Source organism: Nanorana parkeri, unplaced genomic scaffold (assembly GCF_000935625.1).
Source record: "Nanorana parkeri isolate BGI_ZX_2015 unplaced genomic scaffold, ASM93562v1 scaffold903, whole genome shotgun sequence".
Taxonomy (NCBI): domain Eukaryota; kingdom Metazoa; phylum Chordata; class Amphibia; order Anura; family Dicroglossidae; genus Nanorana; species Nanorana parkeri.
The window spans coordinates 260,468-274,884 of NW_017307171.1; the positions used below are offsets into that span (position 1 = coordinate 260,468).

General features: G+C 39.6%; 1 protein-coding gene across 1 annotated transcript in view; it reads left to right on the forward strand.

The window, feature by feature from the left end:
* The window catches only part of LOC108794839 (probable protein S-acyltransferase 23), a 52,523-nt gene that overhangs the window by 21,982 nt on the left and 16,124 nt on the right, over positions 1 to 14,417 (forward strand). Inside the window, exons 4-7 of the mRNA XM_018565950.1 lie at positions 7,398 to 7,460; positions 9,296 to 9,438; positions 11,424 to 11,520; positions 13,114 to 13,266. Of these exons, the coding sequence (XP_018421452.1) occupies positions 7,398 to 7,460; positions 9,296 to 9,438; positions 11,424 to 11,520; positions 13,114 to 13,266 (456 nt within the window). The remainder of the gene's footprint in view (positions 1 to 7,397; positions 7,461 to 9,295; positions 9,439 to 11,423; positions 11,521 to 13,113; positions 13,267 to 14,417) is intronic.

Below are 14,417 nucleotides of genomic sequence, written 5' to 3' on the forward strand. Positions count from 1 at the left end.
AAGAAAGACATAAATGGTCGGTTAATGGATCCACTTGAACATTTCCACTCATAACTTAAGCATTTTGAGGAAGACATGGTATTTTAAATGACAAGTACTAACTATCGCTAATACTAAAAACTACATCAGTCCACCTTTCCTGGCCAGGAAACCTTACCCACACCACATCATAACAGCCACAGTCTCCTCTGCAGTTTATCCAGCACATGATGCTCTTCCAAAAAAAATAATCTAATTTTAATCCACATGCATCTGTACAAAAAACAACCGCTGACATGTTTCTGCCTTACTCGGCCTTAGTAATGGCTATGTGAATTAGTCAGCTATGACTGAGGCCAAGTGAGGCAGAAACGTATCAGCATTTGTTTTTTTGTATGGATGCATGTGGAAGAAAATGTGATTTTCTTTGGAAGAGCATCATGCGCCAATTTTGTAGTATTTAATTACATCAGCAGAGGGTTATCCATGCACTGGATGTAGATTGCAAGGATGTAAGCTGTGTGTTTTGTATTTTTAGTCCTCTGCTGTTTACTTCTAGGCCAAGAATTGCTTCTGTGCTGGCAATGCATGTGCAGTGAGCCCTCACAGAATTGTATAAGGCCGTACTCTGAGAATGGAGATGTTCACCATTTTTCACCATTCAAATCTACAGGGGATCAGTGTAATTTCTGGGCTGCAGCTGCCAAAGTGAAGTAAAGCTGGCCATATACCAGTAGAATTTTGTCAGAAAAAAATTGTTTTCTGAACATTTGTTCAATTTTGTAATAGTTAATCATTCATCGACAATCATTTTTGACAGGAGTGACAAAAAAAAACAAAACAAAGGAGCGGGATGGAAAATTCTTCTCAAACAAACAATTAAAAAATTCTACCCATAAATGTGGTTTTAATTCCAGACACTCCATTCATTACAAAATCAAATGTTAAAATCAAACAATATTATGAATGACATTGATCAAGTCTCTGATGGCATTATTAAATGTTCTGACAAGATTTTTTGCATCAGCGTTCATATGAAAATCTACCAGTGAATGGCCTATGTAGTTATTACTAAAACAAATTGCCCCTTAAGAAATAAAGTAAAATAAATTAAATGTTTTTGTCAGCGTATCCCATAGCAGAGAAACACAGCTAGCAAAAAATTATGAACCAATGACCCAATTATTTTATCTTTTAAAAGGCAACAAGTTCCAGGCGCCAATTATAAAATGTTATTGTCATGGGAATCTACTGTATAAGGAAGCCAGCTAGGATCCAGAATTGCCAGTAACCACAAAGAATGTTCACTGTGCTTTTTTTATATTGTTACCAACTTATAAAGACATGAAACAGCAACACTAAAAAAAAGACGGAATTGGCCTCAGAAAAAAAAAATCTTTTCATAGGAGTGTATAAAATGTTTAAATCAATTACTGCTCTATGCTGAATCTGCACATTCCATGGAATTCTCTGAAATGGACACTTACACTAACCTTCCAAATCCAGATATACAGTAGACTTTACAGATGCTGTCAATTTAATCTGAAATTCTAACCGGAACTAGTATGATAATTTGCGGGCTGTAAAGTTGTGTGTATCCGTGTCCGGTAAAGTTGAAAGTATAATTGGCAAGTGTCTCAAATTCCAATACTTACCATTCGTGTTTCTTGTTATTGCTACAATCTTAAACTGTATGTACTTGTCTTTACCACACTTTATGTTTTCTATTACCTACCTTTGTTATATCTATTTCTTTTTTTAGTCATGCAAAAGCAGATATGTATGATGAAGTTTTGCAATGAAACTGAAGCTACACTTTAAAAGTCCTACTTGCTGCTAACCAGGGTTTTTTGACTTTTAGTAATCTTAAATTCAAACCATAAATTCAAACCATGCTCATGACTGACGAGAACTCTGCCAAGACTGTTCTGTGTTCATGTTTCCTCTTCATGCTAGTGCTGATTTTTCTAGTCACTCCAAGGACATTCTGCCCACATGCCAACTATTGCAAGGCATCCACTACCTGCTGCTATACTCACTGAATATAATTTCTAAAATATTTTAGAGCCAATGTAACTTAGGAAAATGCCAAATACAACCAGCCTGGTTGTAATTTACTGGGCAGCTAAAAAAAATAAAAAATAACATTACTACCATTGAGAAACCTGTCTTATGTTGGGTTTAGTTTTTTCCACCCTAACATTGTGAAACATACACAATCCAATATATGCCACTTTTTCAGAAATAATCCTATCACCAGAAAAATATGTTTTCGAGGAAACATACAGTATATCCTGAGAATCAGGTTCCTTCTGGCCATTCGTTCCTTCTGTTTGTCAAACTAGAGATGCAACAGTTAATCGATTTAGTCGAATAAAATCGACGATTGAAAACGTTTTCGATCGTCGATTCGTCGGTATCGGTTGATTTGCCTGTTCGGGGCTCCACACGCGGCCTGAGCCACACGTCACACGCTGCTCCCGCTGCGGCCGCCGTGCCCACTGCACAGGCCGCATAAGCAACGCCCACCGCACAGAACGCTGAAGCCGCGCACGCTGCTGTTCTCCTCTTCGCCGCGAGCTCCCTCTCTCGCCGCTGGCCCGCCGACAATCGAGGGCCCACCTTCTGAAAGTAAGTCAGCGGTGGAATAGGTGTACGGAGGTGCAGTGTGGAACAGGTGTATGAAGGTGCAGCAAGGAACAGGTGTATGGGTGTGCAGTGGTGGAATAGTTGTGTGGGGGTGCTGTGGTGGAACAGGAGTACAGGGGTGCTGTGGTGGAACAGGAGTACAGGGGTGCTGTGGTGGAACAGGAGTACAGGGGTGCTGTGGTGGAACAGGAGTACAGGGGTGCTGTGGTGGAACAGGAGTACAGGGGTGCTGTGGTGGAACAGGAGTACAGGGGTGCTGTGGTGGAACAGGAGTACAGGGGTGCTGTGGTGGAACAGGAGTACAGGGGTGCTGTGGTGGAACAGGAGTACAGGGGTGCTGTGGTGGAACAGGAGTACAGGGGTGCTGTGGTGGAACAGGAGTACAGGGGTGCTGTGGTGGAACAGGAGTACAGGGGTGCTGTGGTGGAACAGGAGTACAGGGGTGCTGTGGTGGAACAGGAGTACAGGGGTGCTGTGGTGGAACAGGAGTACAGGGGTGCTGTGGTGGAACAGGAGTACAGGGGTGCTGTGGTGGAACAGGAGTACAGGGGTGCTGTGGTGGAACAGGTGTGCAGTGTGGAACAGTTGTATGGGTGTGCAGTGGTGGAATAGTTGTGTGGGGGTGCTGTTGTGGAACAGGAGTACAGGGGTGCTGTGGTGGAACAGGTAGAGTTACGCTACGCACGCCGCGGACGCCACGCCCACCTCGCACACGCCGTGGACCCAACGCCCACCACACAAACCGGACACACGCCAGCAGAGCACGCCGCCTCAACTTAGAAGGGTTCAGAAACAGGTAAGGGGGACCTGTTTTAATGTTTCCTGTTTAAAAAAAAAAAAAAAAGCGGCACACTGTAGAACACCAGCAGCTATAGAGGAACACCAAATCCAAGCAATAATACAGTATATTAAACACCCTGTATAATGTATTATTGCTGGGATTTGTTGTTCCTCTATAACTGGTCAGTGGTAATCTGCATTGCGCAGTATAATAATTATACAGAGCAATGGAGACTACCACCAGCTATAGAGGACTACAAATCCCAGCAATAATACATTATATACAACGCAATGCAGAATACCAGCAGTTACAGAGGACTACAAATCCCAGCAATAATACATTATATACAACGCAATGCAGAATACCAGCAGTTACAGAGGACTACAAATCCCAGCAATAATACATTATATACAACGCAATGCAGAATACCAGAAGTTACAGAGGACTACAAATCCCAGCAATAATACATTATATACAACGCAATGCAGAATACCAGCAGTTACAGAGGACTACAAATCCCAGCAATAGTACATTATACAGCGCAATGCAGAATAACACCATCTATAGAGGAATACATCAGATCCCAGCAATAATACATTATATACATAATAGTATAGTATAATGTACTATTGATGGAATGTGTTGTATTCCTCTATAGCTGCTGGTATTCTGCATTGTGTCGTATAATCATTATACAGCACACTGCAGAATACCACCAGCTATAGAGGACTACAAATCCCAGCAATAATACATTATATACAGCGCAATGCAGAATAACGCCAGCTACAGAGGACTACAAATCCCAGCAATAGTACATTATTGTATAATGTACTATTGCTGCATTCCTCTATAGCTGCTGGTATTCTGCACTGCGCTGCTGTATAATGTACTATATTGCACACCACACTTTTTTTTTTACTTCCACCGCTCCAAGCTTGCTCCCGTGTTGGACTACAATCTCAATACAAACTAGTAGTCCATCACTGGAGCCTTTTTTTTTTTTTTATGCGATTAACCGAACGTAATAATCGGCTAACTAATCGATTATGAAAATAATCGTTAGCTGCAGCCCTATGTCAAACTGAGTAGTGTAAAGTGATAGTCGGAAGTAAAGTTGCAGAGTGGTGACATCTGTTTATAACCATTACTAAATAAAGAACTTAAAAGGATTATCCTGTAGACCACATTTCAGGATGTTGGCAGTACTCCTGATTCATCACTCTAACGGTATGAGGTGATATTATGTGTAAGTATTCACTGAAAATAGAGTTTAACATAGAAGAAGTTGTAGACTAATCCTGGCATTAGATGTAACAATAAATATACGATCAATCATCTATTCCATTGTGTATAGCAATTTTTTTCTCAGAAATATGTGTTTAGGACACAGAAGAGAACATGCATTTTTTTTCTCTGCAACTGATTGATTTGATTGGCATTCCTCCAGAACTAATACCCCATGGGAAAATAAAAACCCCCAAAAAGAACCCCCAGATATCTGGCCAAAGCCCCATATGAATAAGTAAGGGGTACATAATACCCCTTGTTACTTATTTATAAAAAAAAATAAGTAGTAAATAAACACACACCATACACGGTGTCTACAAAATAGTGTCCTGTGATTTCCAAATAATAATAAAGTAAATAAATAAAGCAAATGTCCCATTAAAGATCCTCTCCTGCTGATACGTCATCATAAATGATATATTCCCTGGCCAGCTGCTGAATGTCAAGAAACTGTCCCAGATCCAAGATTACATCAGTCACCAAACATGGCCAGGCTGCACAGCGTCATTGGTTGGCTTTCAGTGTTATTTAGTCACTAACATCACCAGGGATGCCAGTTGACTTGCTTACAATTAGAAACAGATCGACAGGCAGCAGGACAGTGGTTGCTAGGATGCTAATGGCAGCCCGTGTCCTAGCAACCAATGATGCTGTGCAGCCACTTGCATCCTAGCAACCAATGATGCTTGGGGTCTGTAATATAGTGCCACTAAATGACTTCATGCAGCAGCCAGGGATTCACTTAATCAGGTGGGCAAACAAGCCATTTAGTTTGCACAGTTTCCTAACTGCAAACAGCTTAGAACCCCATCTGTATTTATTAATTGTATCACCCATCTAGTGCAATTGATTTGTAAAGCATGAGATATGTTAATAAAATGTATTGTTATATTAAGGATTCTATTATTACATGTAGTGACAGCGTAGAACTCTTTTTTAACATCCCTTGACTTTAATTTTGTTTAAATTGGTTGGCGATTGTGTATGGCAGAGACCACAAAAATGGGATAATCCACCATGTCAACACCAAGCTATTTGCCACTAGCTTTACCTCTCCTTCCAAACCCACCTGCCCTCACATTTACACTGCCCCTGTCCCTTGGTGGAGAGTGATGTAGATGCACAGTGGTGTGAAATCTGTTGACAACAAAGCTCTCCCTATATTCTCCAAGCATGTTTAGTACAAATCAGAGTTTATCAAAAAGGATATGTTCAATGGCTTTTAAAAATTGTACATCTCTCCAGCTATTTTTTTTTCCAATTGGTCTTGCAGGGCACAATACGAAGCCCCACTGGCCATTTACATTTCTCCACTGCAGTCAAAGCAAAACTGATTGGTAAAGAATTACTGATCAGGTCTCCTTTGTGTTTTCTTCTCCAATGAGCATGCTAGATTTATTAGAATGCTTGCATTGTGGAATGCAGTAAATCCTTTGGTGTACAGTTCCTTTCCCTGTCTGAATGCTAATGTACAGGAGATTACAGGCTGTGCTGTATTCAATGGCAACCAGTCAACCTCCTGAAGCTTAAAATACACAGATGATTTCTTTTTGATTGGCATTGGGTATCGTACACTAATATTCTACAAGTGACCCATTATGTATATGCCTAACAAAACAAGCACTGAAGATGTGGGGGAATTAACTTGTTGCAGAATTTACAGCCTTCCAGAACTCCTGCAAATTCCCAGATATACGTAGCAATAAGTTAAACACATGTAGATTTAAACTCCAAGTATTTGCATTCCTGTTGCCTGTTAAATACAGCTGTGCACCTCTCTCGGGGATGAATGTACACTAACCGCATCCTTAATGGAAAGACATCTTGACATTTGCTTTGGACATGTGTTCTCTGCACAAATAAAAGTGTGGGTTGTTTCAAATTTTTTTAAAGGTTATATACAGTATATCATTGTTAATTGACCATAATTAAATTGTTTTTTTGTTAGTTATTTGAAAAAAATTGTTCCAAGATATGTAAGCAGTAGATTGTCAAAAAGCAGATAAATATATACTACAAAAAAAACAACCCCAGGCATTTCTGCTATTAAAGTGAAGCTATCTATAAAGTGAATTGAATGATTAGAACCTTGCCAGCATTACTAACTCACATTAAAACCTAAATAAAAACTGTTCCTGTAAAGAGCATTTAACACTTCCAGGCATTTAACACTTCCAGGCAAAGTAAAAGTTAAAAAAGTGTAAAAATGTTCATCAAAGAGTTCATTTTCCAAAGTGAACAATGTTTTCAATATTTACTGGCATTATGTCAACCACTGGACATTCCTAAAGTAGAGAAAGAAACTAAGATGTGTCCAGTGGTCAAAATATTGGTGGCATTCACCTAACTATTGTCACTATGGTGGACACTGGTGCACACTGCATCCAGGGGCCTTCTACTGGGATTATACGCTCATTTTTCAATTCAATGCTTTTCATTCATGATTATGTAGGCAGTTACTGATAAATTGTTGCTGTTTGTCAACTGACTGGCTTACTGACTCTTTAAAGTAATTATGTCTGAGCCTAAGAAGTGCTTAGGTAACTAGTAAATCTATTATGATCATACATACTGAATTTGCAATGTATTAGAGGACAAGAAAAAGTTCAACTGGTACTGTATTTAATGCCTGGCTTCATTCAGAATTTTGGCCATAACAGTCTGAAAACTACTAATGAAAGTAAACTTTCTTTCCTTGCAGACTCCATTACATTTAGCTGTATTAAGTGGAAATCTCCCTACTGTTCAATTGCTATGTGAACAAGTAAGTAAAACTTAGAAGGGTAATACATCTGTTAAATGGGGATTCCAGAAATTCCTTGTTTATTTGTGAACCTCTCCATGTACACAATTAAAGGAATATACATTTCAGATTTCACCAACAGAACTACCTGCAGGCAAAATCCAGAATGTTAGAAAAAGTATAAAACACATACAAGGAATGACTAAAGTATACTCAGTGGTATCAGCTGAGAGTATTGAATCATTGAAAAAGCATTTAGATACTGTACCTTCCTCACAGACCGTAACATACAGGGGTACAGGTCTTAAAAACAAGATCACACAGGGACTTATGCACAATCACACACAAAGGTTGAACTTGATGGACCTGTGTCTTTATTCAACCTCAAATACTATGTAACTATAGTGAAGTCAACTTTGCTTACAAAAAATCAAGTGTTGAGAAAAGTACCTCCCCTAATGGCTAACTTATACATTAGCCATTCCCCACAGACGGCTAATGTATAAGTTAAGGTCAGTAGGTATAGAATATTCAATCTGTAATTTGATAGAATACTGGCTTAAAGACTGTATTCAGAGAGTGGTGATCAATGATTCATACTCTAAATGGGCTGAGGTTGTTAGTGGTGTCCCCCAAGTTTCAGTGTTGGGCCCCTTACTGTTTAACCGATTTATAAATGACATAGAATTGGGGATTAAAGTACTATTTATGTGTTTGCAGATGACACCAAGTTATTTAGTGGAATAAAGTCCTTACAGGATGTCTCCAACCTACAAGCAGATCTGAATGCACTGTATGATTGGGCATCTATTAGGCAAATGAGGTTTAATGTTGATAAATGTAAAGTTCTGCACTTAGGGACTAAAAACATGCATGCGTCATACACTCTAGGGGGAGAATGTTTGGGGGAGTCAATTATGGAGAAAGATCTGGGTGTTCTGGTAGATCATAGACTCAATATTAGCATGCAATGTCAAGCTGCAGTTTCTAAAGCAAGCAAAATACTTTCTTGTAATAAAAGGGGTGTAGACTCAAGAGAGAGAGACATCATCCTTTAAGTGATAACTAAAGTATTTTTTTTATTAATAAAAATACAGTATATAAATATACTATATTGCCAAAAGTATTGGGACATCCCTCCAAATCATTGGATTCAGGTGTTCCAATCACCTCCATGGCTACAGGTGTATAAAATCAAGCACCTAGGCATGCAGACGCTACTACAAACATTTGTGAAAGAATGGGTCGCTCTCAGGAGCTCAGTGAATTCAAGCGTGGTACCGTGATAGGTTGCCACCTGTGCAATAAGTCCATCCGTGAAATGTCCTTGCTACTAAATATTCCACAGTAAACGTAAAATGACACAGCGGGGTCAGCACATGCTGAAGCGCACTGTGTGCAGAAGTCGCCAACTGTCTGCAGAGTCAATAGCTACAGACCTCCAAACTTTGTCTGGCCTTCAGATTGGCACAACAACAGTGCGTAGAGAACTTCATGGAATTGGTTGCCATGGCCGAGCAGCTGCATCCAAGCCTAACATCACCAAGTGCAATGCAAAGGGTTGGATGCAGTGGTGTAAAGCACGCTGGCACTGGACTCTAGAGACTTGGAAACGTGTTCTCTGGAGTGACTAATCACACTTCTCTGTCTGGCAAATCGGCCGAAACATGGCGCTTTCGGCATTATGCCAAAAGTGCCATTTTCGGCCGATATGTTTTGGCGACCGATATATCGGTGCATCCCTATATATATACGGTATATATATTGCTGTTTTATTTTTTTCTGGATCTTTATTTGCTTTGTTTTAATTCATGTTTTTAAATATAGTAGACCATTTGTTAATTTTCTGTTTCCAGGATGGGGTGGAGCTGGAAGGTGAAGATAACAACCGGAACACCCCACTACGACTGGCTAAGGGACGAAAATCAAAAGAAATAGTCTCATTTCTGCAGAACACTATCATACAGTCAAAGAATCTACATGCTAAGTTTGACTGGAGGTGATTTCTTTGCAATTGTATTTTTTACTTTTTGTGCAGATGGCATAGATTTAGATGGTATAGCTTTAAATGTTTACATTTTCACTTTATAAAGGTTATACAGATATGTCCCTGCCTTTTGCTGTCCTGTTATTTTCCTTTATAAGGAGTAGAATTTTCAGATATAACCTGCAGCAGAATGCTGGGCACATTCTGCACAACGAGGAACCTTTTAGGAGTGATGGGCACCATTATGTCTGAATGGTCATGTAAAAAAGAGCAGACGAGGAAGTCCCTTGGAAAGTGCTTCTAAATTCCTCAGACTATGACATTAATCACTGCATCAGAAAGGAACTAAAGCTGGCAATACACCTTACAATTATCGTTCAATTTTTTTTTGTCTCGACATCGCACCCTCGTTCAGTTTAGCCTTCGATTATCGTTCATCAGCAATACTAACTGGCCAAATTTCCTCGATCGACAGAACAGATTTTCATTTGCGCATGTGCAGTGTTCATGTTGTGATTTTTGTTGTACAAAAACGCCACTAATCCATCCATTTTCCTCCATTTCGACTAAAATTTTATATTCTGCCCATTCAACCACATTCAGCCAATTGTTCAGTAATTGTGATTGTGCACTTCCCATCAACTGGCCAATTATCGTACGAAACTGCGATCGTGGACGATTATCAAACAATAACTGTAAGGTCTATGGGCACCTTTACAGTCAAATGCACTTACCACAGCTATATATATACATTATTATTATTATTACATAGTATTTATATAGCGCCAACAGTTTGCGCAGCGCTTTACAATATAAGGAAGACATTACAGTTACAATACAATTCAAGACAAGAAGGTAAGGAGGGCCCTGCCCCTGAGGGCTTACAATCTAAAAGAGGAGGGGGAAATGATACATGAGGTAGCTGTGGGAATGAATTATGTGAGAATGTGAAGGACAGGGCCGTCTTTACCGCGGGTCAAAAGGGGCAGCTGCCCTGGGCCCTATAATTTACAGGGGCCCACAACAGCTGCCCTTTTTGCCCCCAGCAGCAGACAGAGAAAGAGCTGCAGCAGCGCACGTAGGGAGAGAGAACGGCCGTTCATCCTCTGTAGCAACCGGCCTGTGTGAAGAGAACAACCGGCTGTCTGTGCATGTCTCCTGCTGTGATCTCCTCCCCCGATGCCTGTCACAGAGATCCGACAGGCACGGAGGAGAAGGAGGGGGAGGGTACTGCAAGACAGCACAACTTTAAAGGTAATTCTGAAAAGAAAAAAACCTGTTAACATTCATTATCTGTATTTGCACTTATGTCTTTAGCTGTACATAGACAGTACATCTTAGCACTTGGACACATGTACTGTCCATGTACTGTCTGGGAGCAGGACTGGGGAGGAACAACCTGGATTGTATTGCATTTACCGGCATTTCACTAAACACTTCCTGCAAAGTAGATTCAGTCCATGTGTTTGGTGATATGCTGTGTAATTGTAATACAGATTTTACTAATATATCCATGTTCTGTACTACATGTAAATCATACCATAAGATTTAAATGGGGCCCATGATGGGATCCATCAGCAAAATCTTGCCCAGGGCCCACTTAATATTAAAGACGGTCCTGCATACACACCTGAGCCAGGTTTGAATTTCAACCAATTTGGCATTGTGGGTGAACATATAAATTCCATGCACATTCTCTGCACCCAGGACAACAGGTGCTGGAAAACTTGTCCACATGGTCATTGTGTTGCTCATTTCTTCATTTGCCTACTGCAAAACCATGTTAAACTAGGGTTACCACCTCATCCAACTTTAAATCACATGGCTAGGTACCAAATAAACTGGTAAGGCACTGAGTGAATCTGATTATCACCCTACTTAGCCACAGAACCTTAGTAATTCATATGTGTTTGGCTTTATAGGGATGAGGTGACAACTATATTCTAAACTGTCTTTCCAATACTTTATGTTTAATGCAATATTTGTTTTTTTTGTAGTACATGGTTGTTTGGCAGCCCAGGAAAATCAAAAGCACCTATACTCTTTTTTTACGGAAATCTGTTTCTTTGGGGATACCCAACTTACTTTTTTAAGGTAAAGTGATTAAATCAAATTCTAATTAGAATTCACAGATAACTATTGTACCACCTACCTGTTAAAATCAATAGTTCCCTTACCTAGTTATTACTTACAGTAGATGGGGTGGTTCCATTAGTGTTATATTGTGAAAATGCAGTGTCCTTGTCACTTCCAGTGAGCTTAGCAGAATCTCTTTCTTCTGTAAACTACTAACCCCTTCAACCCTAATGTAATGGAAATAAAGGCAGATATGTTTGACCACTGGAATATAAGTCTGTAATACCCCTCTATAACCAGGACAGACATGCAACACTGTACCCAAATTTAATATCATGTTTTTGAGACAGATAAAGCTTTCTTTGGTGGAATTTAATAACCACTTTTTTTTACTATATAAAGGACATGATAACCAAAAATGTTAAAAAGAAAACCTTTCCTAACTTGTGGAAAAAAAAAGCCAGGACAGTGAGAACACCCTCAATATGACCCCTTTTTGGAAAATAGGCACCTCAGGTGATCTTATTTTTGGCACTTTTTTCGTAAATGAAGATGAACCTGATAGTATTGAGGGGTTTTAAACAGAGAGCTTGAAAACGATGCATACAGTGCATACAGGTCTTTTAAAGAGGGAGAAAGTGGTGAGGGGGTTAAAAGAGAACTATGGCCCAACCTTTATTTGCCAAAGTTCTCTTCAGGGTCACAGGAGGAAATTTACTAATGTCCTCCTGTGACCCAAAAATGCAGATCGGCGCTGCACCTGGGACGGATCCCGACAATATTGTTGGTATCCAACCCACTGCCTAATTGACAGCTGGCTTTACCTCTCTAGAGGCAAAGCCGGCCGTGCCCGCCCCCTCCCCTGTCCGTCCCTTCAGTCAGCACTGGAGGACTGGCGGAAATCCCTGCGGGGAGCGGTGACTGACAGTCACCGCTCTCTGCAGGGAGAAGATTGGGAACTGAGCAATCAGCAGTATGTGATCACTCAGTTCTTGTTCAATAGAGCAAACGTGTGACAGCTTCAGTATCACACGTTGGCTCTAATTATAAGAATGAGTGTATTTCACTCTCTCCATAATCCTCCTTTAATGTAGAGGTCACATGCAGGTAAAGGATGAATATGAGGGAGTTAATGTGTAGGATAAGGGAGGTGAATAAGGACGGCTCAATTCACAGGCATTACTAGGTGCACTGGCCACCCGATGGTTCACTACTTCACCATTGCAGAAAGTACCTTGATAGGCAAGTGGGTATAGTCCAGCCTAAGTGGCAACCATGACTCCCTCAATAGATACAGTGAAGGAGTGAACATAGATACCCAGGGACAGGAAGTGTGTAATTTGCTGGATCACCAGGTGAAAATAAAGGAAGAAAGTCTGAAAAGTGAAAACGAATGCAGCCAGCACATCTAAGGATACGCTTTAAGATCCTTCTTTTCTGTTTAGGGTGTTAATCTAATTTCTGCTGTGCACATTCTCTGTCAACCTATGTACTATCTATGGAAGTAAATCTGGGGCTGATTTTTAACTGTGGAACAGTGAGCACCTTTGCTGTAACTCATCCATTGTGGAGTATTGCTGACTATACACTGTATTTGTTTCCTCTCTACAGATTGTGCCTGTCTCGTATATTGCCCTCTGGGAATGGCATATCACATTCTTGCTCAGCAATGTATTGATGTGGTTCTTTTTCTTAAAAGCATCCCTGATGGATCCAGGCTTCCTTCTCCAGGCCACAGAAGAGTATAACTATGCTGTCAGGCAGGTGCTGTATGCTTAGCCTAAACCACCAGTGACTCAGTATAAGATATAAGACAACACAATGCGTATTGCTGACCAGTTTAGAATGTTCATGGAAGAAATGTGGCAGAATTATAGCAACCATAGATAAGCTTGCCTTATATGTTAATGTATCTCAAGACAGTGATCGTTCAGTGTCATTTTTGGGACTACGGATCAGAGGGCCTGGTCTGTGACCTCATCATGACAAGAGCTGCAACAAAGCTGTGTAGTAAAAACCCTTGGTTAACCATGATTAACCCTAATTAACTCCTTGCTTTGTTAATTTATTTAGCCTTTGTTGTGTTATGTTAAAAACATACCCAGATACCTTTATTTTACATAAGTAGCCTCATCATACTTTGTATCACAAATATAATTTTAGCTCTGCAATAATCAAAAAAAATGTAGAAAAAAAATAGTATTTTTATTATTATTATTATTATTATTTACAATGCATATAAAACATGTTAAAATGACACTAAACTCAAGAGTTAAATCTTAAAAATGTATTTAAGTACCTTATCTATTAACTAAAATGTAGCTTATTTGTGTATCTCACCATGACACTCCAGAAGGAAGGACAGTGTCAGAGGTGCCACTTGAGAATATTTTATGTACACCCTTATCAAGAGACTTGTTTTTGTACTTTAAGGATCACTGGACGCACTTAGGTGTACATTTAATAAACTGTGAAAGAGTGTGATAAGCAGTGAGAAGGCTTTTCTCACCTTAGCAAAGTGAAAAGTCTAGAAAATGGTGTTTAATAACCCGTGATAAGTCAGGTAGGAACTGAAATATCTCACCTCTTCTCATCCTGGTGATAAGTACACAGAAAGTAATGGGAATGTACCTGTTTAATAAAGGGAGAAAAGTAGATAACAGCTTTATCACTGGATAAGTATTGTGAAAAGTACCCTTGATTTAGCACCCTGTCAGACCTGGTGATAAAGGCCTTTTTCTCGAGAAACACTGAGCAAAGATACAGGAACATTTGTACATATATTATATAATTAAATATATGATATACTAAATAATATGTTTAATTATTTATTTTATTATTATTATTAAATCATAATAATAAAAAAATGTATAATTAATCAAATATTAATTTGATTATTAATTAGTAATGAAATA